A 26215-nucleotide genomic window follows, 5' to 3' on the forward strand; every position below is an offset into this window, starting at 1 on the left:
CTTTTCTTTTTTTCTCCTAATGTTTCCCTCCTCCTCTCAGACTCTTTCCTTCCGTTGTCTTCATCGTTCCTCCTCTTCCTCTCTGCGACCATTTCCTTCCAAACACTCTGCCGACTCGCCCCACATTACTCAGCCGGAGAGGCTTTAAGTGAAATATTATAAATAATCCACCGTATTGAAATCTTTTATCAGCTGTGTCACTTTCATTATTCAATAAGCGATTAGTAACAGTCTTCCCAATTTAGCCATTAAGCACCGAGCGCGCTCGGCCGGCCGCCGGCTCGCCGCCTGTCACGCCGGGCGGGCAGGTGAAGTATCTCCGTGTCAGAGCGAGGCTCAGGGTAATTCATGAGGGGGAACCGCCCTCTGCGGCCGAGCTCCCCCAGGTAGGACCACACACACACACACACACACACACACACACACACACACACACACACACACACACACACACACACACGAGGAGCTGCAGAGTTTTTATTTTATTATAAATTAATTTAATCACTCAGTGTTCCAGGAATTCCTCAGTTAACTTCAGTCATCACAGATTATTTTCATTTTTCCTTTTTAAATTAAAAAAAAAAGTATTTTATCTTTTAATATTTATTGGTATCGATTAGATGTTTGGTTTGTAAACTGTCAGAAAATGGTGACAAACGTTGATCAGCTTTTCAAAAGACCTCGTTCCTGTCAGAAAATATTCACATCTGAGAAGCTAAAATCAGAGAACTGTGACATTTTCTTTTAAAAAATAACTCAAAATGATTAAGAAGTAAAATCCATCTCATCTGAGGTGCAGCTTCGTGGCCAGTCTGGGTCTCCTCTCCTCTCCTCTCCTCTCCTCTCCTCTCCTCTCCTCTCCTCTCCTCTCCTCTCCTCCTCAGGTGTTTAGAACACGTGCAGAACGTGTCATGGTGGAATAAGCAGGGATGACATCATATGTCGCTCTGAATCCAAGTTTCCAAGTTTCTTTTGATCCCTTAGCTTTAGTAACACACACACACACACACACACACACACACACACACACACACACACACCTGTGTCAGTTGAACCACAGCTGATCACAGCCTCGACATCAGCCGTGCTTCTCGTTAACTAGCCACCGTTTGATACCCTCCCTTCATCCTAGAGCTTTGAAAGTTGACCTGCAAAATACCTTCACACACACACACACACACACACACACACACACACACTCTCTCTCTCTCTCTCACACACTCACACACACAGAGCTTCAGATATTTGAAGTGGCCTCACACAGGTAACAGCAGGACGGCTCTCAGCACATTCCTGGTCAAGTTTTTGTGTTTGCGACTGCTTTGATTCCTCGAGCAGCAAACTCCTCACAGATATGTGTGTGTGTGTGTGTGTGTGTGTGTGTGTGTGTGTGTGTGTGCGTGTGTGTGTGTGTGTGTGTTCACCACTTTGATTGCCCTCTCAGATCACACACAGAGCGTCTCAGCTGAAGAGCTTCACTTGTATTCGGCCCGTCGGTGTGTTTGTCGATCAGCCGTCAGCTCGGCGGTGCACCTGCAGCACGCCGTCTCTGACTGGCTCTTTGTCAACGTGAATTCCTTTAAAGCTGGGGGTTCATCTGGAAGATGGACTCTGCTCGCCATCGCGGGTCAGTTTGGGTCAGCGGGGGTCAAACAGGTGGAAACAAAGAGGGCGACTGTAGAGGAGAGTCCAGGTGGTCCAGTGGATTTTGAGGTGGGAAGGTGTGGTGGTTTCTGGATGTCTTTAGTTTTTTTTAGTGATTCAACTGGAGTCATTTTTAAATTAAACACCAAATATTTTCATAGGCATGTTTTTGGCAAAATAAGATGTGAGTCTCCTGCTTTAAATCTGTGAGCAGCAGCTTCAGTTTTCTGGGATCCGACCTGTGACCTTTTTAAAGCAACACTGATTCATTTTCAGACAATAATGTACTTGAGATCCGTCTGATCAGCAGAAGCAGCTTCAGTGTGTTTGACTCATTTTAAAATGGACAAACCGGACGGAAAGAGGGAAACAAGCGGAGTAACATTTGAAGCGTCGGCCTCCTCCTCTCCTCTCACGCCGCCGCGACGGGATTTCATCCCCTGCAAATGCTCACAGTAGCCCCGGGGGGAGTAAATATTACCTCGGCGTCGCTGTTTAAAGACGGAGCGGTGCAGGCTTAAACAGAGCAGAGGTCAGAGGTCACACAGCTCGCAGCTCAACCACCTTAAAAAAATCACATCTGCGCTGGAGATTAAAAAAAATCGTTTAACGTTTCAGTGTGTGGCTCATATTTGAATTCGAGGGAGTTTAGTGAAAAACGTCCATCATTTTGTTTAACTATGCAGTTTACAGTCATTTAAAATGGATAAGGAAAGTAAATATTTGACATTTTTGCTCCATAAATTATTTTGAATAATTCACTGATCTTTTCAATCAATCTTTTCAGCGGAGCGCACGGACGCACGCCACCTGTCCTCACAGTTACCACCCCAGAGTACACAACCTGCATGATCAATAATTATCGATATCGATAGATTTGACGAAGGTCCGACAAGTTCTTACGAGGTTGTTTTTTGGTGCGAGAACGTTGAAGAAAGTTTTGAGAAAGTTTTGTTTGTTATGTTGCAAACTTACCCCCATCCCTTCATCGTGCTCGTTGGCTCCTCCCACCTCCACGCCAAAGCCAACCCTCCTCAACGCTGCTGTTTTTGACGCCTGTCTCTCTCTTCCTTCTTTCGTGTCGTCTCACTCCTCCACTCCTGTCCATCCTCCCTTCCTTCTCCCGTCTCTGTTCGTTTCTGTCCTCCTCCTCTCACTTCCTGCCGTCGGGGGACGCAGCCAAACGTAAAGCGTGGAAACTTAATCGTGTTGGTAGCCTTCGCAGCATTTACACCAACAGTCTGCACAACTCAGAAGGTAAAATCCCCGCTGTGGTGGTGGACCTGTGACAGACGCCCTGACCACACCCCCTGCAGGGGCGGAGCAGCCCTGTCCAGGAAGTAAGCAGCGATTTGGGGATTTGCAGGGTCAAAAAAGTTCAAACTGAGCTACATTTGGTGTTTTTCAGACGTCTAAACTAAAAATTCTTCATAACAACATAAGACAGACTTTTTAAATTAATTTAAATTAACTTTCCTGCAAAGTTTTTTCTTGTAAAGTGATGGAAAGTTTTACTTCTTCAAGCCTCCAAACATCTTTCCAATGACATTTTGAGAAGAATCGATCACAGGTAGGTTGAGATGAGCGGGTCAGAAGATTATCACCTGCCTCACACTGTCAAGTATTTATTTAAATGCTTTCGATAAAAGTGTAAAAACAAACTCAAAGACAGACACAAAGACTTTTTTGACCTGCACGTCCCCGTCTCAGTGCTTACTGGGTGTTGTCAGTCTGTGCGTTGGAGAAAAACGTCGTATTTTGAACTGTCCTTCCTGCCTGAGTCACCTGACCTGTCTGTCATGGCGTCTTTCCCTCCTTGCATCCTTCTGCTCCGCCCTCCTCACCTGAGAGGATACAAACAAAAACACACACACACACACACACACACACACACACACACACACACACACACACACACACACACAGGCTGCGCCCTGGGAACGTGTGGTGTAACAGGTGGTGTTGAACGTGACGTCCAGTGAGTGTCGGCTGTTGTTCAGGTGTCATCGATGTGTCTTTAGTTGAATTTAAAATACTTCCACTTAAAATCAGAGGAGTCAAAAGACCTCACGCTTTTTACTGCAGTAGAAGTACAGATACTTCATCCTGGTTACTGCAGTAAAAGTGAAAAAGTTCAGTCCTCTGAAGGACATTTCTACCGACTGTGTCTGTACAAAGTTAACTGAACCAGTGTCTCTGTCTGTTTTGTCATGTTAGGTTTTTAGTGTCTTTTTCATCTTTTTAATTTTTTGTCTTGTTATGTTTTTTCTTGTCTTTAAATCATTTTTGTCTTGTCACGTCTTTTGAAAGCTGTAGTTTTGTCTTTTTCTTCCTGTCACGTGTTTTACATCATCTTTGTCTTGTTCCATCTTTTACATTGTTTACGGCTTATTATGTCTTTTACATTATTTTTTGTCTTATTACATTTTTTTATGTTGCTTACTTTACATTTTTTTTCACCTTGTTACGTCTCTGTTGTCTTGTTATATCTTTTACATGTTTTGTCTTGTTAAGTCTTTTTGTTCTTGTTATGTTTTTATGTCGTTTTTTGTCTCGTCCCGTCTGTCCTGTGTGATGTCATCTGATGATGCACCAGTCAGTCGTCTTTTCTGTGTCTTATTGTTTCGTCCATTCAGGTTGAAATCGGTCTTGATGTTGGAACGCGGCGCACAATGATGCAAAATAACAATAATCAATAAAACTAAAGTAAGGAGTCTGTTTATAAAATGTGAGGAGGAGAAAGTTCAGATATTTGTGTTCAGATGTCAGAAAAGTAAATACTGAGATAGAAGAAGTGTTTTTGTCTCCGTCTTTGTGGACGATGGAGTCCAAACTAAGAACAACAGAACAGATTAAATCATCTCCAATCAGTGTTGGATCTGCGCCACGTCACGGCCTCTTCCTCTGCCTCCACGTACTCAAAAAACAGACTTACATATTTCTTTTTTCAGAGGGACTTCGGAGCAATCGGCTGCAATATTTTCCAGGTTATTAATGTTGTAAAAGGCTGCGAATAATATGGGGAGTAATGACCTGTGTCGCAAAGCAATACTGTGTGCGGTGACATTTAAGGCTTTTAATTTGTGTTTCCCGAGGCCCCCTTTTGTCTCCCTCACGCCTCCCCTCTCATTGCACCTACCGTCCTGCTTGTCACACACACACACACACACACACACACACACACACACCCCGCTGGGCCGACTCGACACCTCACACCCCGGATGATAGGCTTGTATGCATGTCCTGCCCCCTCCCTCCCCCCTCGCTGCGTCTTGTAAATGCTGTATATTTGGTTTGTTCTGTTTCTGCTGTTAAAGGTTACCGGTGTCAGAGTTCACAAATTGCCTCGGCGCCACCTCTCTCCGTGTGAATGTCGCCCACAGTAGCCGAGAGCGGTGGCAGTAATTACCAATACGGCGCGGGCGACTCGCGGCCTGTGTGTTCGTGTGTGCGTTCGTACCCTCATGCATACGTTTAGTCCTGTGCAGGTGAAGAGGCCTGAACGAGAACGCAGGAAACACCGAAATATCTGTCAGGTTTTCCATCTGACGGAGTCGACAAAATGTTCTGTTTTTTTCATTTCACGGCGTCGTCGTAGTGAGCAGCCATTTTATTTTTTAAAGTGACTCACAGTCTCTTAATCTTGATCCTGGTTCTTCTACAGTTCTGTGTTTTAAACCGCAGACTGGAGTCTCTGTGAACAGAAATATAAAAATATTAAATTCATTATTTCTGTTGTTTTATGTAAAGTATTGATCGGTACAGCTGTAAATTTGTTTGCCTCTCCTGTACGGTGGATGAGTGAAGCACAGACTCAGCCGGGGGGGTTCAGGGTAAAGCTGAGTTTTGTGGGAGTGGTTCTTCAGCTGCAGCCTGATGCCCCCCTCATTTTATTCATTAGCCGCCGTGGTGCGCCGGGTCAGCGTGCAGCATTTAAATCCAGAAACGGCGTTTAATTTACGCCGCGGAGAGGCAGGGCCTTTCTGGATTGTTGGTTTCCATAATTGTCAAGCAGCCCAACCCCTCCCTTCCTCCACCCTGGAAACAGAGAATCATGGGAGTTTAATTATGATGGGATTCTTGCTCTTGACCCTGCAGGGCTCAACCGGAGCTTGATGGGTGGGCTGTCGTTCAGAACGGAGACCCAGGAGCCTCCAAATACACAAATTATCATTCACTTTCTGCTTTATGTACAGTTTGCCCTTCATTAGACACATTTAAAAACACAGAGATTTAATTTCTGGCATGTGTTGAACCATTTACCCTTCAGAGTCGTGGCTCGAAGACAAACTGCACCAGAAAACCCACAAAAGATGTACTTTGATCAGGAGACAGATCATTAATGCTCACCAGGTTTCTTGGGCATCTGGGACTTCACTTTAGTTGACAGTGCAGTTCTGTTGAAATGAATTCATAAATACTCTCTAATAAAGTCTAATAAGAGTAATATTTTATAATAAAGAACATATTATGTCTACAGCTTCTTACATCTCATCAGTCTGCTGCAGCACAGAGTGCAGCCATGATTTGTTTCTGCAGGATTGTGACTTTTAGTTTGGCGTTTTATAAGATTGTTGTGTTGTTTAGTGTAGAGGAGAGGATTAACAGCCTGAGTTTGGTTTAGACGTCAGTAAATCTGCTGAACATATTGATTGCATGCTGAGCAAGAAAACTCTCTGTGTTGTTTTCCCTGTCTGAAGTCTCACAGGTCAAAATGAAGTGGGCCTCTCTGTCTTTAATACCTGCTTTGGAACCAGAGAACAGAATTTTCTGTTGTTCTTGGTCATTAAATTGTTGTCTGAGATCTGAATGTAGATCCACATATTTAATGTGTTTTCTTTTTGAAAGTTGCATTTAACTTTTTGATGTTTTCATCTTGTTTTTGTTTTGGGTGAATTTTCAGAGATTGCTCTTGCTTCTTTGTGCATAAAAGGTTGTTGAATATTTTGCATTTTTAAAAACAAACGTTTAGTTTGATTGTCTTGGAATAATCATCTCATCCAATCAGCTCATCCGTCACAGTTTTCGTGGATGAAGTGGACGCTGCATTCTTCAGCTGCCAGTTTAAAATAAAAGTCTGGTTTAACCTTGAGCCATGAAGCAGCCCCTGTAAACAGTAGTTTTAATTAACATCAACTAATCGGACTCAGCCGATCATTAGCCCGAAGCACCTGAGAGATGAAAATGATCCGGCGTTATCTTCAGCAAAGGAAACTTTGGTCAGCAAAGGTGTTTTCAATCTCTTTATCCTGGAAGTGGAAGGGTTTCTCAGCCAGTCGTTTGGCCCCGGGGCCCTCCCTTCCATCCTTACCTCCCGTCCTTCCTCTCCTCGGACAAGGCCATTGATTATCCAGAGCGAAGCCAGAGGGGAACTTCAGCTCCGGTGCTCTGAGACGCTCCCAATTAGCCAAATGACTGGAGTTGAGGAAGAGCAAATGGTCGTTCCCTCGCGGGCCGGCCGTGACCGCTCTCCGACTGATTAAACCTCTCATCTTTTCACTGCTTCACTCCCGGCACACGTCATGAAACTGCTGCTTCCAGAAACGCTCGCCTCAAAGTGTCATGAATGATTACCGACCTCTACGCTGAGATCTGCCGTCGCCCGGCGCCGTCCTGGACGTATGGTGAAGAGACGACGCTTTATTTCCTTTTACATCTATCAAACAACATTTCTCGTAACATCTTCACGTGCTTTTGTTGAGGGTCACGCCAGCAGAAACTGAGGAATCCTGGGAATTGTCAGCCGTGCTGGAGGCCATCCTTTGATTAAGTGATTACCCCTGTGCCCCCCCCCCGCCTCCCCCTCATCCCTTACCTCCTCACTGGGGTCTAATTGTAAACAGAAGCTGCTTGTTGTCTGATCTGGTGTGGTGAAGATAACCGGCTCTCAGCCGTGGCCCCGCTTCACCTCCACTTCCCATCCCTTCTGTGATCGGTAACCGTTTCCAGATGTGTCCGAGCTGCGCGCAAACGCTCAATAACATCCGTTAAACCTCTGAGAGCTGGACTGATGCTGAGGTGTGCAGGAACACTTGCAGAATAAGGACATTTTCAAACTTAAGATCAAGCATTGGGGTTAAATTTCAACATCCTTTCACTGTTTACCTTAAAACACAGTTTATTTGAGCATTGAAGTATGTGGGACCAAATAATCTCAACTCTAAGTCCCACTTACTAACTTTCCTGAGCTTTTCACCACATCTCACAGCCTCCATCATCCCATTACTTTCACTTGATAAACATGATAGCTACCAGATTTAGTCCAGTATTTCCAGGTGTATAGACTCTTTGTTCCAAAGGAGTGTGTGTCATGGTGTTTTTTAGTGAACTGTCCCTTTAATGCATTGATATGCAGACACAGACACTTTCTCAGACCTTCTACAGCTGTTTTAAAGAAGTGGAGGACCTTGGATCTCTGCTGCGGTGCACACACACTCTTTACTGGTCTAATTGATTCCTGATTGTCCCATTAACCTCCGAGGGGGTTTCTGGGTAATAGATCCATGTGTCCCCCCTCCAGCAGGCCCTGATTGTAATGACTGACCTCTCCCACCGACATGTCAGCAGAGGAGAGGGCAGGACGGTCCGGGCCCCCCTGTAATTTCTGTGACATCCTGGCTTCAGGGAGCGAGGTCGAGTAGGTCAGCGGAGGAACAGGTGTCCTTCAGTCAGAGAGGTTTATGTCCCAAATATACTATCAGGACACAGCTGCTGGTTTTCTGCTGTTAGTTTGATTCATAGATGCTTTTTTCTCATATGCTTTTTCATATTTAGATAATTTGGGTGTAACTTCAAAGACAAATGTTTTAAACCTTAATTTAGAAGAGTTGAGACTCTGAGGCTTTAAATTTCCACTCTGGGCTGGAAAAGCTGTTTTTGTACGTCTGTTTCACGTTAATTAGAGTTCAAATTGGCGCCGAATGTTCGCTAAATGACTTAATGTCTCCTTTATGAGTCATAAGAAATCATTAATAATCTTTTAGAAGGAATATATATTTATAACGGTTAAATTGAGCAAAATGTTACTGGAGTTTGGCAGACAGTGAACCCCAACTCCAGAGTTTAGCTCCAACTTGCTATCTTGACTGAAATTGTTGCATATTCCTCCTTTAAGTTTGTTTCCCAGAACCAACAGGCCGCCGTCCGACAACGATTTACTACCTGAAGTCTTTTACTTTGAAGCCACGCTGTTGGAAGACGTGCACGGTGTGTCATGGCGTTGTCTCTAAAACAAGTCTCTGAAAAGGCGTCGTCATATGTCGCTCTGAATCCTGTATGTACGTGTCAGCAGTTTCTCAGAGCGTGGACCACATGGCCGCGGTGAAATGTTAAACGTTGTGATCGATGTGTGTTGGATGTTCCTGGACTAAATCTTGTTTTCCTTTTGATTCCAACAGAACAAGAGGAGAACTTTGAGTTCACCATCGTGTCGCTGACGGGGCAGACGTGGCACTTTGAAGCCACTTCGTACGAGGAGCGAGACGCCTGGGTGCAGGTCATCGAGAGCCAGATCCTGGCCAGCCTGCAGTCCTGTGAGAGCAGCAAGAACAAGGTGAACAACAGAGAACACGAGGTTCCCTGAAGTCCTGAAACACCTCAAGTACCATCTCTAGACTTTTAAAGACATGAATTATTCTTTTTTATTCTTTTTAAAAATGCATCAACTACCAACAAACCAAACAGCCATTTTAACGTTATAGCTGAGGCTTAATGAGACGCTTTACTTTGACATCAGATCTGCATTTCTGGCATTTGAAACCACATTTTCAGAGGCTTTCTAATCATATAAAACAAAATCATAAAAACTGAAGTGTACAGGTATCAGACATGATTAAAACAGCAGGACCAGACGTGGACACACACACACACACACACACACACTCACCTGCTTCCACACAAACACACTCTCATTCACATAATTACAAAATAGCAATTACTGTAGCTCAGCTTCTGCCTCGCCGTTGCCATTTTCCAGCTGCACATGCGGCGGGCGGCTCGGCTCTCCGTCGAGGCCCGCTGTGTTTACGCCTCAGGCTCTCAGCATTTTATTGCCCCCCCACCCCCCGTTCCATTTGTTCGCTGTGTTATTCCTTCATTCCCTGACATCGGTGGTTTAGTCTGAAACAGCAGACTGCAGTCTGTTCAGTGTCTCGACACACCTGTGTGTGTCTGCATGTGTTTGTGTGCAGGTTGGAAGTTTAGTTAAATTTGGTCGTAAAGAATCATCTTATTAACATATCTGCAGATTATTAACATTAATTTTCTACGGCTCAGGTTCACTTATTTAAAGTGTTCAGTTTACTCTGAGTTTACTGGACTTCATCAAAGAAAATCATCAACATTTTAACTGAATCTCTTTGGGTTTCTGACCGTTTGTTGGAAAAAAAACAAGCTGCATGATGATCTGTAGAATATGACACACCCACTTATTGTTTCCAGAGAGGAGGCAACGTTTCGGGTTTCGAACCACTTTATTTTTGGTGGAAGTGCTGCAGGTGGTTGATGTTGGTGGAAAAGGTCTAAATGTGACCTGAGTTGAGTTTGTTTGTTGTTTCAGTCTCGTCTGACCAGCCAGACGGAGGCCATGGCTCTGCAGACCATCAGGAGTATTCGGGGAAACGGTCGCTGCGCCGACTGTGAAGCCCAGAGTGAGTACCGAACACCGTCAAGGGTTTTGTTTTATTGACACTGAAACGGTGGACGAGTCAGCGTCACCTTTACCCAGAATGATTAGCATAACTTACATAAGACAGGTGTATGAAACCTGTATCTCTTTATTATTGTACTTTATTATCTTCTAACAAGTTCTCCTCCCTCTGCGCTCCTCCAGACCCGGACTGGGCGAGTCTGAACCTCGGCGCCCTGATCTGCATCGAGTGCTCGGGTATCCACAGGAACCTGGGCACCCACCTGTCCAGGGTTCGATCCCTGGACCTGGACGAGTGGCCGCTGGAGCTCATCAAGGTCATGTCGGCCATCGGGAACGAGCTCGCCAACAGCGTGTGGGAGGCCAACGCCCAGGGACGCCTCAAACCCGGACCAGACGCCAGCAGGTAGGAAAAACTTCTCTGAAGTTATGTTCACCTGAATCTGAACTCAGCAGGGATGGCGTCACGTGTCGCTCTGATTCCTGTCAGAATCGTCATATTATGGACTGTAGATGGTGAAATCTCTAAACTCTAAACGTTGTTCTTAAACTGTTGAATTAAAAGTATTAAAGTTTTTAATTTTTATAATATTTTCATTTAGGACCTTTTCAGGGACTTTATTTCCCTCATTAATCTAAAATTATTACTCTAATAAACATAAAAGAAAGAAAATTGTACTGGTGTAGTTAAACATTTAAAGTTTTCACTTCTTACCACAAATAATCAATAAGAGCGTTTGGTTTTACAGTGTAATTAAAGATTCGTTTTTATAAGATCTTCATGTGATTTAATCTAAACAGATAAATAATAAATGTGGAGTGACAGTAGCATGAAAACAGAACTCTCAGGACAGTACTTGAGTAAATGTACTTAGTTACATTCCACCACTGGTGTGTCAGTGCTGACAGCTGCAGACAGGGGGCAGTGTTTCAGTGCTGGAGCCTCAGCACGGCTGGATATCGACAGAACCTGTGTGTGTGTGTGTGTGTGTGTGTGTGTGTGTGTGTGTGTGTGTGTGTGTGTGTTGTCTTGTGGACTACAGGGGATAGTAACAAATCGGTGAACTTTAGCGTGACGTTGGTGTTGATCAGTGTGTACCTGTGTGTGTGTGTGTGTGTGTGTGTGTGTGTGTGTGTGTGTGTGTGTGTGTGTGTGTGTAATTATCGGCCGTTGCAGCTTTGGGAAGCCAGCAGCCATCATAACAAATTAGAGCTGACTGCCAACCGCATAAAGATCGACTTCCCCGTCCTCCCCCCTGCACTCACCCCCCCAACGCTCATTAGTCAACAGAAGCACCTTATAATTACTCCCCACATGACCCCCCCAACACACACACACACACACACACACACACACACACTCAGTGTGCACAGAATGCTCACAAACATACATACACAGTTTAATCCTGCTCTGTCATTTAAATACGTTTCTGTAATATCTGAGTTTCTTGACCTGCAGAACTCGTGTTTAACTTTCTTCATATTTTTCTATTTACTGTGTTCGTTATTATGCACCAAAAATCAGAAACTGCACAGCAACAAAATGAGTGTTCATTTTTGCGATCATGATATCGCAGCATCCTGGAGGGACTGAAATTTTCTCTCAACCTGAGACAGTGAATTTACACAGAAAGAATGCCTTAATGTTCAGTAAAAACACTGTCTGAGGCAAAAATGAAGAGAAAAATACTCAAGTTTTTATATCTGTAGGAACAGTGACTTTCTATGTTTGTTTTGTTTATTCAGCATGATGCATTAAACTGTTCAGGTGGTGAACGACAAAACAAAAATGCACGTCTGCACTCATGCAACAGCAACACAGACTGAGAGCTGCTGCACTCACACTCTGCAGAAAAACATTTAAAACACAGAATAAATGGAAAAATCATATCCGTCCACACGCTGATGGAGCCTCATTGACTCAGTGAGGCTGAACACACACACACACACACACACACACACACACACACACACAGGGCGATCTTTGAGTATTGACGTGCCATTAGCCCTCCTCCGTCAGAGCACTAATGCTTTTATTGTTGCTCATGTTCCTATTTATTTATGAATCTGAAGCATGTTTCCCCCTGAAGAGATTAGAGAAGGAGGTCAATATTATCTCAATTAACCCGCAACGCTCCGCTGCAGCTCCATCTCTCCCCCCCACCCCCTCGTCTCCCCTCGTCTCCCCCGTCTCCCCCACTCTCTCTGTCCTGTCGATAGTATTTATCAGTCCATTCCTTAAGTGGCTCGCTGTTTGTCGTTTCACCTCCATAAATCCCTCCTTTCTGTCTCTGTTTCCTCCATCATTTCTCTCCTCCGCTCGCTCGCCCGCTCCTCTTTTCTTTGTGTTGTTCTACAGCTCTACATCTCTCTCTCTTTTCTTTCTTCTCCTCCCTCCATCTCTGAATTTCTGTAGGTATGATAGTTAACTGTTAAAAGGTGCATAATGAAGGATTCAGTAGTAACTGTTTATAGGTGCATCATAACTGCTAATAAATGCATAATGAAGTTTTAACAATGACATGACAGGTTAAACTCAATAAATGTGCTTATAATGCTTCTTCTTCTGTGGTGGATAAAACATGAATTTGCTGCTGCCACTCTCTATTACAGACCTTCACTCCACCAGAAACCCCAAAAATTAAAGAATTAAAAAGAGCAGCGGTGTCCAGACAGGGGGCCCTTGTTTGCATCTCTGTTACCGTGGCAACGGATAGAAGCACAGCGGGGGTCATGTGATTCAGAAGAGCAAAATCTATTAATTACAGAGAGTCAACTGCTGACCAGTAACGTGACGAGGAAACACAAAGCAGGCCGGAGAAGCCGTTCAATTTTCTGCAGTTTCAGAAATTTGTTTAAAAAATTTTACGGAAGCATAACTTCTTGTTCTTCCCCTCCTCGTCTTCATCCGTCTTTATCTTTCATCTCCACGCGTCCTTCTCGCCCGCACCGTCAGAGGGAGGCGTGGAGGTTTTATGACAGCTTTATGGAGTGCCAGTGACGGTCTATGAAATGATATGTAGAGGCTGTGGCACCGAGGTTACATTCACTCACTCAGCGCTGCTCTTAAATTACAAATCAACCTGCGAGACGTCAACAAACACCAAAACATATGAGGCTTAAATACATTTAGATACATGAGAGTGCAGATAAACAGACACAGACAGACACTCACCGATATTATCAGGTATTTTATCAGAAAAGTCACTAGAATTACAGATTGATGCCGTCTGTGGTGACAAAACCGACGAGACTGTTTCCACACACTCATTCATAATTCAAGTGGTCTGAGAAGAAACTAGACTTCTGCTAAAATCCTGCCTGAAACCCGACTCTTTGTCCAATCACAGGTCGGTAAGATTGTTGAGTTTTATTGATCACAAACGAATTACAGCCCGTCTAAAATGTCTCTGACAGCGTTTTAGGAAAGAATTTGTTGATGCATCAACAGAATCGTGGTTCTTATTTGATCAGCGCTGCCCAGTTTGACCGTTTGATCTGAGTTTTGTGGGGCTTTTCTTGAAAACGTGACGTGTGACTTTCAGATCGGAGTATTTGAGGCTCCCTTTTCATTTATCGTATCAGCCAGAGCAAATGAAACAGCAAAACTCGCAGATTCGTCCGGCTCTTCTCGATTATACATCAGTTAAATGTCTAAACTCTTGCCTTTTTTTTTGCACCAGTAATCCAAACTGTAAATTGTTAACTCCACATTCAGGTTCCTTAAAAGAGCAGTTTCAGAAACCTGCATGAAAGTAGGAGAAGAAGAAGAGGAAGAGGAAGAGGTGTGGGAAAAGGCCGAGGCACAGGCTTTGTCCAGGAAGGATGGGAGTGGGAGGCAGGGAGAGAGAGGGAGAGAGAGAGAGAGGGAGAGGGAGAGGGGAGGTTTAAGGGGGGGCTGATGGATGGAAAAATGCCTTCCCCTCGTGGTCTCTCAAGTGAGTAATAGAGGCCGAAATTTCATTTTGCAAGTGGCTGATTTAATGATCCAAAGGGTAATTAATGGCCTGATTATCTTAATGTTAAATATGGCCAGCAGCAATTACGCTGACCTCCTGTCTGTCAAGGTCTGGCCCCCCACTCCGCCTCCCAATTAGGTCCTGTTTGGAGGTTTGGGAGGGGGGGTGGAGAGAGGGATAGATGGAGGGAGAGAGGAAGAGAAAGAAGGAGGTGATGGAGAGAAGAAGGGGAGAAAAAGGGAGGAGGAGGAGGAGGACAGGGAATTGGAAAGATGAAGAGAAGGAAAACAGAAGAGGAAGGTGTGAAGAAAGGAAAGAGAAGGGGGAGGAACAGGAAATGGACTCAGGAGGAAAAGTGAGGAAGAGGAGGCAGGAATTTGGATGTGAAGAAAGGAAGGGGAAAGAAAAGATATCAGGTCTGGGAGGAGGATGGAGGGACAGAGGCAGGAAGAGGAGGTGCAGCGAGGGTGGGAGGTGGCATTAGTATGGCCGTCAGTATTAAACACCTCCATTTCTTTCTCTCCTCCGCCCTCCTCCCCTCCCCTGTCGACTTCCCAGTCGGACCGGAGGGAGGAATTATGTTCGGAGAGATCGCGCCTCGCCTCCACGGCGCCGCCCCCGTCCAATGAGATATGTGACAGGGCCGAGCCCCGCCATCTCCAACTGTTGTCATCATCTCTTTATCTTCCCCTTTCCCTCTCGTTTCAGTCCCCCGTTCATCCTCCTCCCCGTACGTCTGCCCACAGCGACGGCCGGTCCAGGTCTCATTAGCATCAGCGAGTCTCGGCGAGGACGAGGAGGGGATACTGTCGCTGCTAATCGTTTTAGGGCTGCAGCTCATTGCTGCAAATACAACATCTTGCCACGCCTGTTCAGCACTACAATGCTTCATTATGAAGAGAGATACTTGTTGACAAGCGTCCCTTGCAGTGGTGCAGACAGGGGACAGCGTGAGCGGGGACCAAGCTGCGAAGCTCTGAGGGTCGTTACAGTGTGGATGAACACCAATCGTGCCAGCTCTGCTGCGCCAGAGGGATCCTGTTAGAAGTAGTTTTTCTCCCTGCTACAAACCACAAAAAGACTCTGCATCCTCTAAACGTTCCCATTAACCTCTTGCTGCCTGCGGTCAGCCATCATCACCTCAGCTGGCGTGGTCGCCCGGTGCCGCGCCCCAGCTGATGCCACCGCTGAAGGGGCTGCTAAGTTTGGGCGCGCTGCCCATCGTGGAGCACCCACAGGGGCTCGCTGGCTCAGCCAGCGCTGCTGCGCCACCCTCGGTCCTTAGTTCTTGGCGCCGCAGCTCATTGTTTTAATTATCTGTCGAGTGGCGCATCAACACCAGCACCCAAGGCCTGCTCAGGCTCTGTTTGACGCAGCGTGTTAGCAGGCCTGAGCAGACAGCAAGTGACAGCGCTGCTAATCCGGCCTCCTGGCCACCGGACTGAGGAGGTGGTTGGCGGCCATGTGCCTCCATCCCCTGGGCCGCCTGTGTCCTCGTACTCCCACCCTTCCCTCATGCCAACTACTGACCTTTGGCAGTCTGTCGTAGAGGGTCATCATCCTGGCCTGTTTGTGTGTCCACAGTTCAGCTGTATTGTTCTCTGCTGGGATCAACCCAAAACTGTCCAGTCCCTCCAAAAACAGCTGATACTTGTCTCAAAGAAAATCTGGAATTTGACAGAAGAGCTGGAAAAGTTTATGGAAGTGATATAGAGTTGCACTGATTTAAGTTTTGTTTCCAACTAGTGATTATTTAGAGTTTTACAACCTTCAGACCAACTATGAACCACCCAGAAAACTGAAGTCTACAGCCGTAGAAAGGAAACGGATTAATAATAAGAAAAATGTCAACAGCATAGTTTCACAGGTCTTTGTGAGTCGACAGATTAAACTCTTAAATCAACGTATTTCTTTACGTTAAGTTAGCTTCCAGGGAACAACCGGAACTTCTGAGTCGGCTCAAAATGACGTCAACAGGACGAATACGTCAGTCATCTTCAAAAACAGAAATCAGCAAAGTAAACATGATGTGAGACTGAATTACATCCTTAAAAGAAAAGACGGTTCATGTTTTCACTGTAGTGTGTAGAAACGTGAAGAAACCGTGTCAATAGAAAATCGATTGTGGTGGAGTTGATGAACTGAGCAGGAATCTTCACGTTGGGGTCGATGTGCGGCGTGAACAATAGGAGGAGGTAGAGACACGCTGCTGCCGCGGCACCACACCTTAATTAGACAGCAGAAAAATGAGCAGGAATGATGGCGGCTAAAGGATGAGCGTGCAGGGCTACGTATCGCAGCGCCGCCGCCGCCGCCTCACCACACACTTAACAGCGGGCCCCACATGACGAATGCTCGGCCAGTAATAATTCAGCAGCAGGTCTGTCGGCGCTGGGAGCCAGGAGAGGGGAAAGAATAAGGGCCCTTTATGGGAACAGATTAGTCTTGTTCCCCCCTAAGAAAAGGCCAGCGCTAACAGATTTAAAATTAGACCGGGGGCTTTTAATCTGGGCCGGGGTGCAGGTGCGGCGGCAGCCCCGACACGGCAGCGGGATTGGGCTCAGGGGACCAGATGGGGCGACCGGGGGAGAGGAGGCGGGCAAGGGGCCCACATCACAAGATAATTGCCCCCCAGGGTCAGAGGCAATGGTGGGGGAAGGAGGAGGGCAGCCCATCCTCGCACCCCATAAAACCCAAACTCCTATCAGTCACACACACACACACACACACACACACACACACACACACACACACCTCCTGATTCTGTGATCATAACACAGATTGGACTGGTGTGATTTGAGATGGACACATGTCACATCAGAGGCCTCGTCTGCTGCGGATCAGGGACACGTTCCCTTCAGCTCATACTCATCCCACTAAAACCGCTGATACTCTGATGATGTTTGACTGCAGCGACGGATGTGATTAAATATCACAATAAAAACATGTCGCAGTTATTTTTTAGTATTTTTATTTTCTTATGCCTCGACAGAATTACTTCAAGTTACAAATGTTCGTTCAGATTAGATTTTGGCGTCGTCTGACCCGTCATCAGAGCGAGATATTTCAAGGACTCCTTGATGATATTTCTCCAGATTTGGTACAAACATCCGCTTAGACTCAAGAATTTGGAATTTGTTCGTCCCGTTGTTTTTTAAAAAATGTGAGACAGAGGTCTAATTTTTGATGATGGAGGAGATTTACTAAGACCGTCTTTAAATTCTAATAATAAATCTAATAATGTTAAATATAAAATGATAAAAATCCTAAATTGATGGGATTTTATACCCAACATGACGTTCAGCTCTCGATCAGTCGTCAATATAGTGATTAGAAAATACACTTAATGCCTTTAACAAAGGCAAAGGCCGGGTCATTTATATGAAAGAGTGTGTTTGCGTGGGATTATGTTCATGCATGTGTCGACCCGTGTGTGTGCGTGTGTGTGTGTGTGTGTGTGTGTGTGTGTGTGCGTGTGTGTGTGTGTGCGTGTGCGTGTGTGTGTCGCTTCCTGTGATCCAGCGTGTGCAGATTGAGCCGAGCTCCGTTTCATCTGCGTCGGTTAACTAGCTGATCCCGCCTGCCATCATCTCTCCGCCATTATCTACAGCCCCCGCTGATATGAGCCGGCCCCACGGCCTGCATTTTAAACAGCACGCACACACACGCACACACACACACACACACACACACACACACACACACACAGGAAGCAGCAGCAGAGCCTCCTGACAGGCAGGGCCAGTGCAAACGTTGAAAAATAATTGGCCCCTACATTCTAATTCATCTGTAAAAGGGAGGCCTTGATTAAATTAGTCCTAATAGACATTATTTTGTACATGACTGCCTCGCCGCTGCCCGTAACCGCGTCCCCCAACTCGCCTAACAAGCCCTCCAATTTACTATTGACATTAAGCCGGCTGACACGAGCCAATCACCGGGCCATTCATCGTTTGTCATCACGGAGAGGTTATGCTAATGCGAGCTAAAAGCACAAACTAAATGCACATTCTTTATGCCTGAGTCATCAGATTAACCTCGCCGTCCTCTGCCCCCTCCCCTCCCTTATTTTAATAATGAAGAAATAAATAACGCTCTCTACATGCGTGACTCTGCCCGTCCTCTCGCGCTCGCCGGCCTCGCTCTGCTCCTGCCCCGCTGTAAGCCAGCGGGGGCCGGCTCCTGGAGCAGAAATGAATCTGTACGCCGACGGTCAGAGTGCCTCCTCACCCCCCTCCTCCCTCCCTCACCCTTTGGCTAATTGGCTCGGTCGGCAAATTGCTCATACAATAAAGAAAAGGGAGAAAGGGGGAGGAAGAAAACTCGACGGCTGAGTTCTCCTCGTGTTTGTCGGTAATGTGTTTGGATTGAATGGGTTCACTGCGAGCCGCGGCCGGCTGGTAAACATTTAAGGCACTTCGCTTAAGAAACGTTGAATTCACTCTGTGTGTGTTTACAGCATGGAAATGAGCTGAGAAGGAAGCGGTTTGTCTCAACGTTAACTTCACTCAGTCGTCCCGTTAACGTATTTAATGCTGCAGAAATAAGAGAGCGGCTGACGAGAGGAACGTTTCCAGTCAAAGAAAGAGGCGGATGTTTGTTTTAAAGCTAATTCAGTGAAAGGAGGATGGAAACAAGGTCGATATCTCAAAAAACTCTGTTTTTAGGTTTGGTTTACCGACAATGTTGTGTAATATTTACAAAAATACAATATATCAGACTAAAGTCCTGGACTTTTGGTTCACAGGAGGACAAATGTGTGATCACAATACAAATATTCTCAGTTTATTATAGAAATCATGACCGATCAGGCAGAAGCAGCACACAGACAACAATTCATCAGGTATTATTTATATTAAAATATGCAGAAATATATAAGGTTGAGTGCTTTTTCCCTCCAGTGACAAGACTCTTGAAACAAAACTGAGTCGATCAGTTGATCAAGAATCGACTTTTATGACATTTATGAAGCAAAAACACAGATATTCTCTGAGTCCAGCTTCTCCGGTGTGAGAACGACAACTTTTCATCAGACGTATCGTTTCATACTCACATTTGTGTGTTTGAGATGAATAAATCTGCTCCTTCTCATCTTCACTTCCTGTCTTATCTTGTCAGTAGAAACCTTGTTTCTGCGTTGACCCCGCCCCCCACCCCGCTGCAGGTCCACTCATCTGCATCCAGCTCATCTAGTAGGAAATGTCAGTGGCGTCCTCGGCCACGAGGCCTGAGCTGTCAGGGTCAGCTCTGCCGCTGCTGCTTCCTCTTTCAAATCAGCGACGGGTCGACCCAAATGAGAAAAGATTTTGGCTCGTCATGCAGGTGTTCTACGCGTTCAACGGCTCAGGGACGTTGGTTAAATTTAAACCAGAGTCCAGGTCTATTTCCTGGTGTTAAAGAGCCCTTGTTCTCAGGAGCAGTACTTGTAATGGTTCAGGATCTTTTCTGGGGGAATTTGCATCACTAAGGACCAACACATGTTACAAACAGAAGAAATTTAAGAGCATGAGACGAAGGGAAGAAGAGAACTTGGACTGTAAATATAAAAATCAAACATGTCCGACTCCTTTACATCCATTCTAACGTCAGCAACACAAAGAAAACAGTGACTTTGGGATTATCAGATTAACTTGCTGAAGGGTGTTTTCACACTTTCCCCGTTTGGTTTGGACCTTCAGACTTTCCAGTTTGGTCCAAACCACAGTTAGAGATGTGAAACCTCAAACCGCCGAGCGCTGGTCTGACCGACAGACCGCGGCGGTGCTTCAAACGTCCTGGGTGGTTCTTTAAACGTTAGAAGCGATGGTGTGGAGGGTTCTGATTTGTGTGGTTCTGGTGGTTTTTCCCGTCCCGCCTGTAACGTGACAACATAATGTGAAATCGTTCCTGTCCCGAGGGAACCTGGCAGGACCCCGGGGATCCCCGATCCGACATGTAGACAGTTAATTATCAGTTCAATTATGTGAATGTGACCTCAGATCTCTGGCTCCCTAATTGATCATAAAGTTGCTTTAAAGATTTTAGATTAGCGAGGGTGTTTCTGATATTTTCTACACCCTGCTGCCTGTTTCTCTTTGATTTTTTTCTCCTCTTCTTCTGAAACCTCCCCCTCTCCTCGTCCTCTTTGTATCTGTATGGCATCGCTGGAGCATTGCGTCTCAGCCGACGGATCAGCTCCACGTCGCTTTGGCCCGTTTCTCCTCCACCTTTTCTCCCACTCTTTCTCTCCTCATTTGCATCGTCTCCCTCTCCCTTTTTTTTTTTAAATCCTCTGTCCGATTTAACCCCTCCGTCTCCGTCTAGTCCAGTCCCATGGTTGATTTCAGTCCAACTCAACCCCCCCTCTGCCTCACCCAGACCTTTCTCACCCCACCACCCTCCCTTTAATTATCTGTGCCTATCCAAGGGCAGCTAACGACCTGCTAGGAAAGGCTAATTGATTTCAGCCTCTTCTCCTCGTCTTCCCTTTTGTCTTTTCTTTCCTGCTGTAAGACTGAACAAAAAACAAGGCGTGCAGGTTTTAAAACAGAAACAGAGCCACATTTTGGCGCTCACCTTGTAAGAAACCCTCCACGTGACGCGTGTGTGACGGTGATTCATCTTAAATGCACATTAGGTCGGGCAGTTAGCTGATGCTCTTATCCACGCTCTATCTATCTATCTATTAATCTATTAATTAGAGGGCTAATTAGGCCAGAAGAGAAGCCACTGACACCATGTCACTCTTAACCCCGTTTCCTACCGCTCATTACCTCACACACACACACACACACACACACACACACACACACCATCCTCCAGACTGTAATTAATGACGGGCTTTAACAGCAGTGTGTTGGCTCATACATCTCAGCTCGACGCTGTGGGCTGAACTCAACTGGAGAATCCTTTTTTAACTTCCTTCTTTTTTTTTTTGCTATTGTCTCCTGCAAACGTGATTTTATTTTGAAAGGGTTTCAAAGGGAAGCTAAATAGAGTTAGTGATTCCTAATATCTTTTGAATCCAAACACTCATCTATAGATCCATACCTGCCTGTTGTTTTAAAGGTTAGGATTAATTATTGGTAATTTGATGGCTGAATGCAAAAATAAATGCTGTAAAAATGTTAACTTAGATATTTTCTTGTTGTTATATTTTATTGTGCAGGTTTAAAGATAATCTGAAGTGATCAGACTCTGACTTCTGTCTCTTCAGCTCTTGTTTGGTGGTAATTATGATAATTAGCCCGGTGTGATTATCGGGGTGTGTGTGCCGCCTTTCAGCTCTCTGTCCGCGCTCTGTTTTGGGGTCGTGGACAGATGACCCCCTTAAACACACACACACACACACACACACACACACACACACACACACACACACACACACACACACACACACACACTGAACACAAACACACCCAAACACAATGCAGGGTCTCCTGAGCTCAAACAACAGGCAGGAAATCAGAGGAGCCCAGTGCGGCTCCCTGACTGACCCCCAAAACAAAATCACATTCCGCCCCACCGTTTCCAACGGCGACCACAACCCGACAACGCAACGCAGCGGCTGATGAAGCTGTCAATCAACAGGTCCGCTCATCAAACTCTCAGTCTGGAGGCAGAAAGATGATCAGATTCCTTTACTTCAACATTTATACCGTTTGTATTTGTACTTTAAAGGAGAAAAATGTTTTTCATCTTTTTTTTCTACCTTTAATTGAAACATTTCGTGGTGAAACTTTATTATCTAACATTAATATCTTTAACTACAAATTATTTTGAGTTCTCAGTCTCGCTGCATGTTGAAAATTTGGTAGAAACCCATCAAATACTGTGAAACTAAAATAAAGATGTGTGTCTGCTAATCGTGTTCCATCAGGAGGAGCTCGTGTGTTAAAGAAGACAAGAGTAGAATCAGTAGAGACAGTAGAAACAGAGACAGTAGATGTGTGAGAGGGAAGTGTGTTTGTTTCCTCTGGCTGGTGTCATTTTTATCATTTAATTTAACTGACTGGCACACACACACACACACACACACACACACACACACACACACACACACACACACACACACACACACACACACACACACACTAACCCCTCTGGGCTCCTGTTGACATATTTGCAGTGTGTGTGTGTGTGTGTGTGTATGTGTGTGTGTGTGTGTGTGTGTGTGTGTGTGTGTGTGTGTATTTCCCTGTCACAAACCATCTCACCGGGACTCATGTTTAATTATCTACCCAGCATGCCTTGGTGCTGGAGCACGGCGCTTCGTCTAATGGGATGTGAAAAGGGACACACACACACACACACACACACACACACACACACACATCCATGCACACATATACACACACATTAACACACAAAATATGAGTGTGCGCTCGGTAGATGCATGTTAACACACACACACACTCTGTGTGGTTAATTAGTGCAATTAGCCTCTCCACTGTCCAGAGATGTGTGTTTTCAGGACTCGTTAGATAGTGATGATGTTTACTGCAACACACAACCAACACACACTCAGACACACACAACATATCATAGAACCAAACACACAAACAGAACACACAACATATCATAGAACCAAACACACAAACAGAACACACACGTAACGAGATGAAACAGTCACTCAGTGTTTATCACACAACCTGGTTACAAGTTTTTACATTCCAGAGGTTGAAAAGGAGTTTAAGAAACTGAGCTAAATGTAGAGCAACGAAACCCTGAACATCACACACACACACGCACACACACACACACACACACACACACACACACACACACACACACACACACACACACACACACACACACATATACAGTCTGCTGAATCCAGGCCCTTAGCAACTCCAGCGGCAGAGGAAGGCATGCGTTTCCTGGGTCCAGTGGCCTCACATTTCCTCTCCGTCCTCTGGAGGACAGAAGGCCAGAGCCCTGCTGAGAGCACACACACACACACACACACACACACACACACACACACACACACACACACACACACACACACTCTCTTGGTGACACCTCCAGTCTTTGTCTGGGGGCTGTCGGCCGTAGTCTCGTGCCCAGCCTCCCTACTCTCTCTCTGGGACGGGGCAGGAAGGAAAAGCCCCCGGGACATTCCGTGATGCTAGCTGCTGCTGCTGCCGCCCCACCCACCACACCCCCAAACACACACACACACACACACACACACACACACACACACACACACACACACACACACACACTGGTCTCCAGGAAGAGAGTTAATGAGATTCTGCCAGGTTCCCACAAACTCCTTCTTAACTGTTTCACTTTTTTCACTCTTTCGTGTTTTTTTTTTCGTCTCATCCTCTTTTCCCACAGTTTCCCATCATGCACCTCACCATCCCAACTGTCCTCCAGATACTTCAGTCTGTTAGTTCATAACCCCACCCCGTAACTCTTTGATACTGTACTTGAGTAGTTTTCAGGTATCTGAGTTTTAATGCAGTTTTTGACTGAATTATTTTGTACCGCCTTCCCATCAGTCTCAGTGTCTGTGGACGGACTGACAAGACAGAGACAACGATTCTTTGGTGAATCCGTCAGTGTATAACACACGATCAACGTAACAAGAGGAAAAAAAGATGATACAAGACGAAAGTTACATAAAAGATGAACCAAGATGAAAATGATGTAAAAGACATAACACTACAAAATGACATAAAAGAGACATAACAAGATGTATCAGGACGAAAAAGACGAAACAAGAATAAAATAATAAAAATGCAGAAAATGATGTAACAAGACAAAACCATATTTTCTGTTTCTTTTCCATTCATTTTATGTTTTGTCTCGTTTCTGGACAGTGATCTGTTGCAGTCAGTCAGACTGAAAGTTTGTCCTGAGGTTCAGTCCTCAGCAGGACAGACAGTCAGGACACGTGTCAGTACAGCGTTGGACGTTTTCTGTCCTGAGAGTTTGGGTCCCTCACTGAGTCACTGAGTGTCTCTCTGGACTCGTTTCATGGTGGAAGCATCGACCTGTGCGAAGCCTCTGTTGTGTCTCCTTCTCCATTTCCTGCCACCTCACCCCCTGCAGGAGGTGTTGTTATTTTGTTAAGGAGGGGGAGGAGGAAAGAGGAAGAGTCGGGGGCCTGGGGGGACAGCTCAATATCTGTCCTCCCTCCGGGCCGTGTCCCCCCTCCTCCCCCCGTCCCTCTCCTGAGGCCGGACTAATCCCGGCAGGCTGAATGAGCCGCTGTTTACATGGAGGGATTTGAGCAGAGATTAGCGCGATCGCAGCCGTGGATTAGACAGATCAGCAGTTAATGACACTCGATTGGTGAACAATGTGTCCACGTCCCCCTCGCCTTTCACCCTGTCTGTCCCTCCGTCTCGCGCTGTGTCTTATTTTACACTTGGAGGGCAGTTTGAGCAGCGTGTGTTGAAGTGAAACAGTTCAGGCTCTGAAGTGTGAAGATAAAAAGTTTTTACTGACTGTTTCTGTGTTTGATCTCACTGTATCTTTTTTAAAGTCTCTCCATCCCTGTGTTTTGTCTGTCAGGGAGGAGAGGGAGCGCTGGATCAGGGCGAAGTACGAGCAGCGCCTGTTCCTGGCGTCGCTGCCCGGCACCGACCTGTCGCTGGGCCAGCAGCTGCTGAGGGCGACGGCCGAGGAGGACCTCCGCTCCGTCGTCCTGCTGCTCGCCCACGGAGCCCGACAGCAGGTCAACGAGACCTGCGGGGAAGGAGACGGACGCAACGCGCTGCACCTGGCCAGCCGCAAGGGCAACGTGGTCATCACGCAGCTCCTCATCTGGGTAAGACGTTTAAAATCAGCCGTTTCTGGATTTACCAAAAATATAAGTTCAATAAATGAATTAAATGTGGAAAAATCAACTTTTTAAACTGAGGAATCTAAACTTAAATGTTTTGGAGGCTTCAGCTGATCTCAGACCTGCCGGCTGCCTCGCTGTCGCTCGTGCAGCAGCGTTTTGTCGGCCTCTTTTTCATGTTTAACGTCAAACTCTTTTTTTTTTTTTTTTTTAAATAACCTAAATAATTAAATGTGACTGAGCTTTCTCTCTCTCTCTCTCTCTCTCTCTCTCTCTCTCTCTCTCTCTCTCTTTAGTACGGCGTGGATCTGATGGCGAGGGACGCCCACGGCAACAGTGCAATGGCGTACGCTCGACAGGCCAACAGTCAGGAGTGCGTGGACACGCTGGCTCAGTACGGCTGCCCCGACGAGCGCTACCCGCTCATGGCCACGCCCAACCTGTCGCGCCGCAACACCAACCGCAACAACAGCTGCAGCAGCGCCGGGAGCGCCGCGCTCATATGACCAGGAGTTCTTCCCTGTCTGACTCTTTATGAAAAAAACAAACAAACCCCGATTTGGGAGAATCCTGACCGTTTATTTTGGGAACCACTACCTGTTGTGACGCTTAAGCCCCGCCCACCTCACCTGACAACCACCACTGCCGCCGTCGGCTCGTTCAGACTGATTCAAACCGATGACAGCGGTGACGCTGCATCCGTGTGTCTGTTTGGGAGAACCTCAACAGGACAATGCATGGTGGGAAATGTGGTCCACAGTTGACCTTCATTTGGCGCCGGCTCATCAGCGCATTTTGGGAAATAGTCACGTGACCTACAACAGCCAATGGCGGCCAGTCTGAAGCTCTAGGGACATCATACCTCATTAGCTATAATTTAACACTACAAGAAAAACTTCAAAAGCTTTTTACCCAACAGCCAATCAGATTCTTCAGAAATCCGTCTCGCCAAAACATATCGTCAAAACTGAACGAAGAAAACTGTGAGAGAAAGTTATCATGAGGAGTCTTCGTCGCATGTCCACACACACACTCAGTACTTTTAGAGGAAGCCATTTGAACTGCACATGATCACGTTCTTCATCATCATCATCATCATCATCATCATCATCCGAAGACTCCTCCCCCGCAGCGTCAGTGTTTCACCTCTCCTCACCTGTAGTTTATTTTTATTTGATGAACTCT

The 26215-nt window shown here is 45.9% G+C and overlaps 1 protein-coding gene across 7 annotated transcripts in view; it reads left to right on the top strand.

The window, feature by feature from the left end:
* Positions 1-25918, top strand: part of agap1 (ArfGAP with GTPase domain, ankyrin repeat and PH domain 1) — a 124723-nt gene extending 98805 nt beyond the window's left edge. For all 7 annotated transcript variants that reach the window (XM_084713404.1, XM_084713405.1, XM_084713403.1 and 4 more), the window contains 5 exons: positions 9042-9196; positions 10202-10292; positions 10475-10697; positions 24760-25015; positions 25327-25918. In XM_084713404.1, the coding sequence (XP_084569530.1) occupies positions 9042-9196; positions 10202-10292; positions 10475-10697; positions 24760-25015; positions 25327-25536 (935 nt within the window). In that variant the 3' untranslated portion in view covers positions 25537-25918. The remainder of the gene's footprint in view (positions 1-9041; positions 9197-10201; positions 10293-10474; positions 10698-24759; positions 25016-25326) is intronic.
* Positions 25919-26215: the final 297 nt, after the last annotated feature.

Source organism: Lutjanus erythropterus, chromosome 24, assembly GCF_056507025.1.
Source record: "Lutjanus erythropterus isolate fLutEry1 chromosome 24, fLutEry1.hap2, whole genome shotgun sequence".
Classification (NCBI taxonomy): domain Eukaryota; kingdom Metazoa; phylum Chordata; class Actinopteri; order Lutjaniformes; family Lutjanidae; genus Lutjanus; species Lutjanus erythropterus.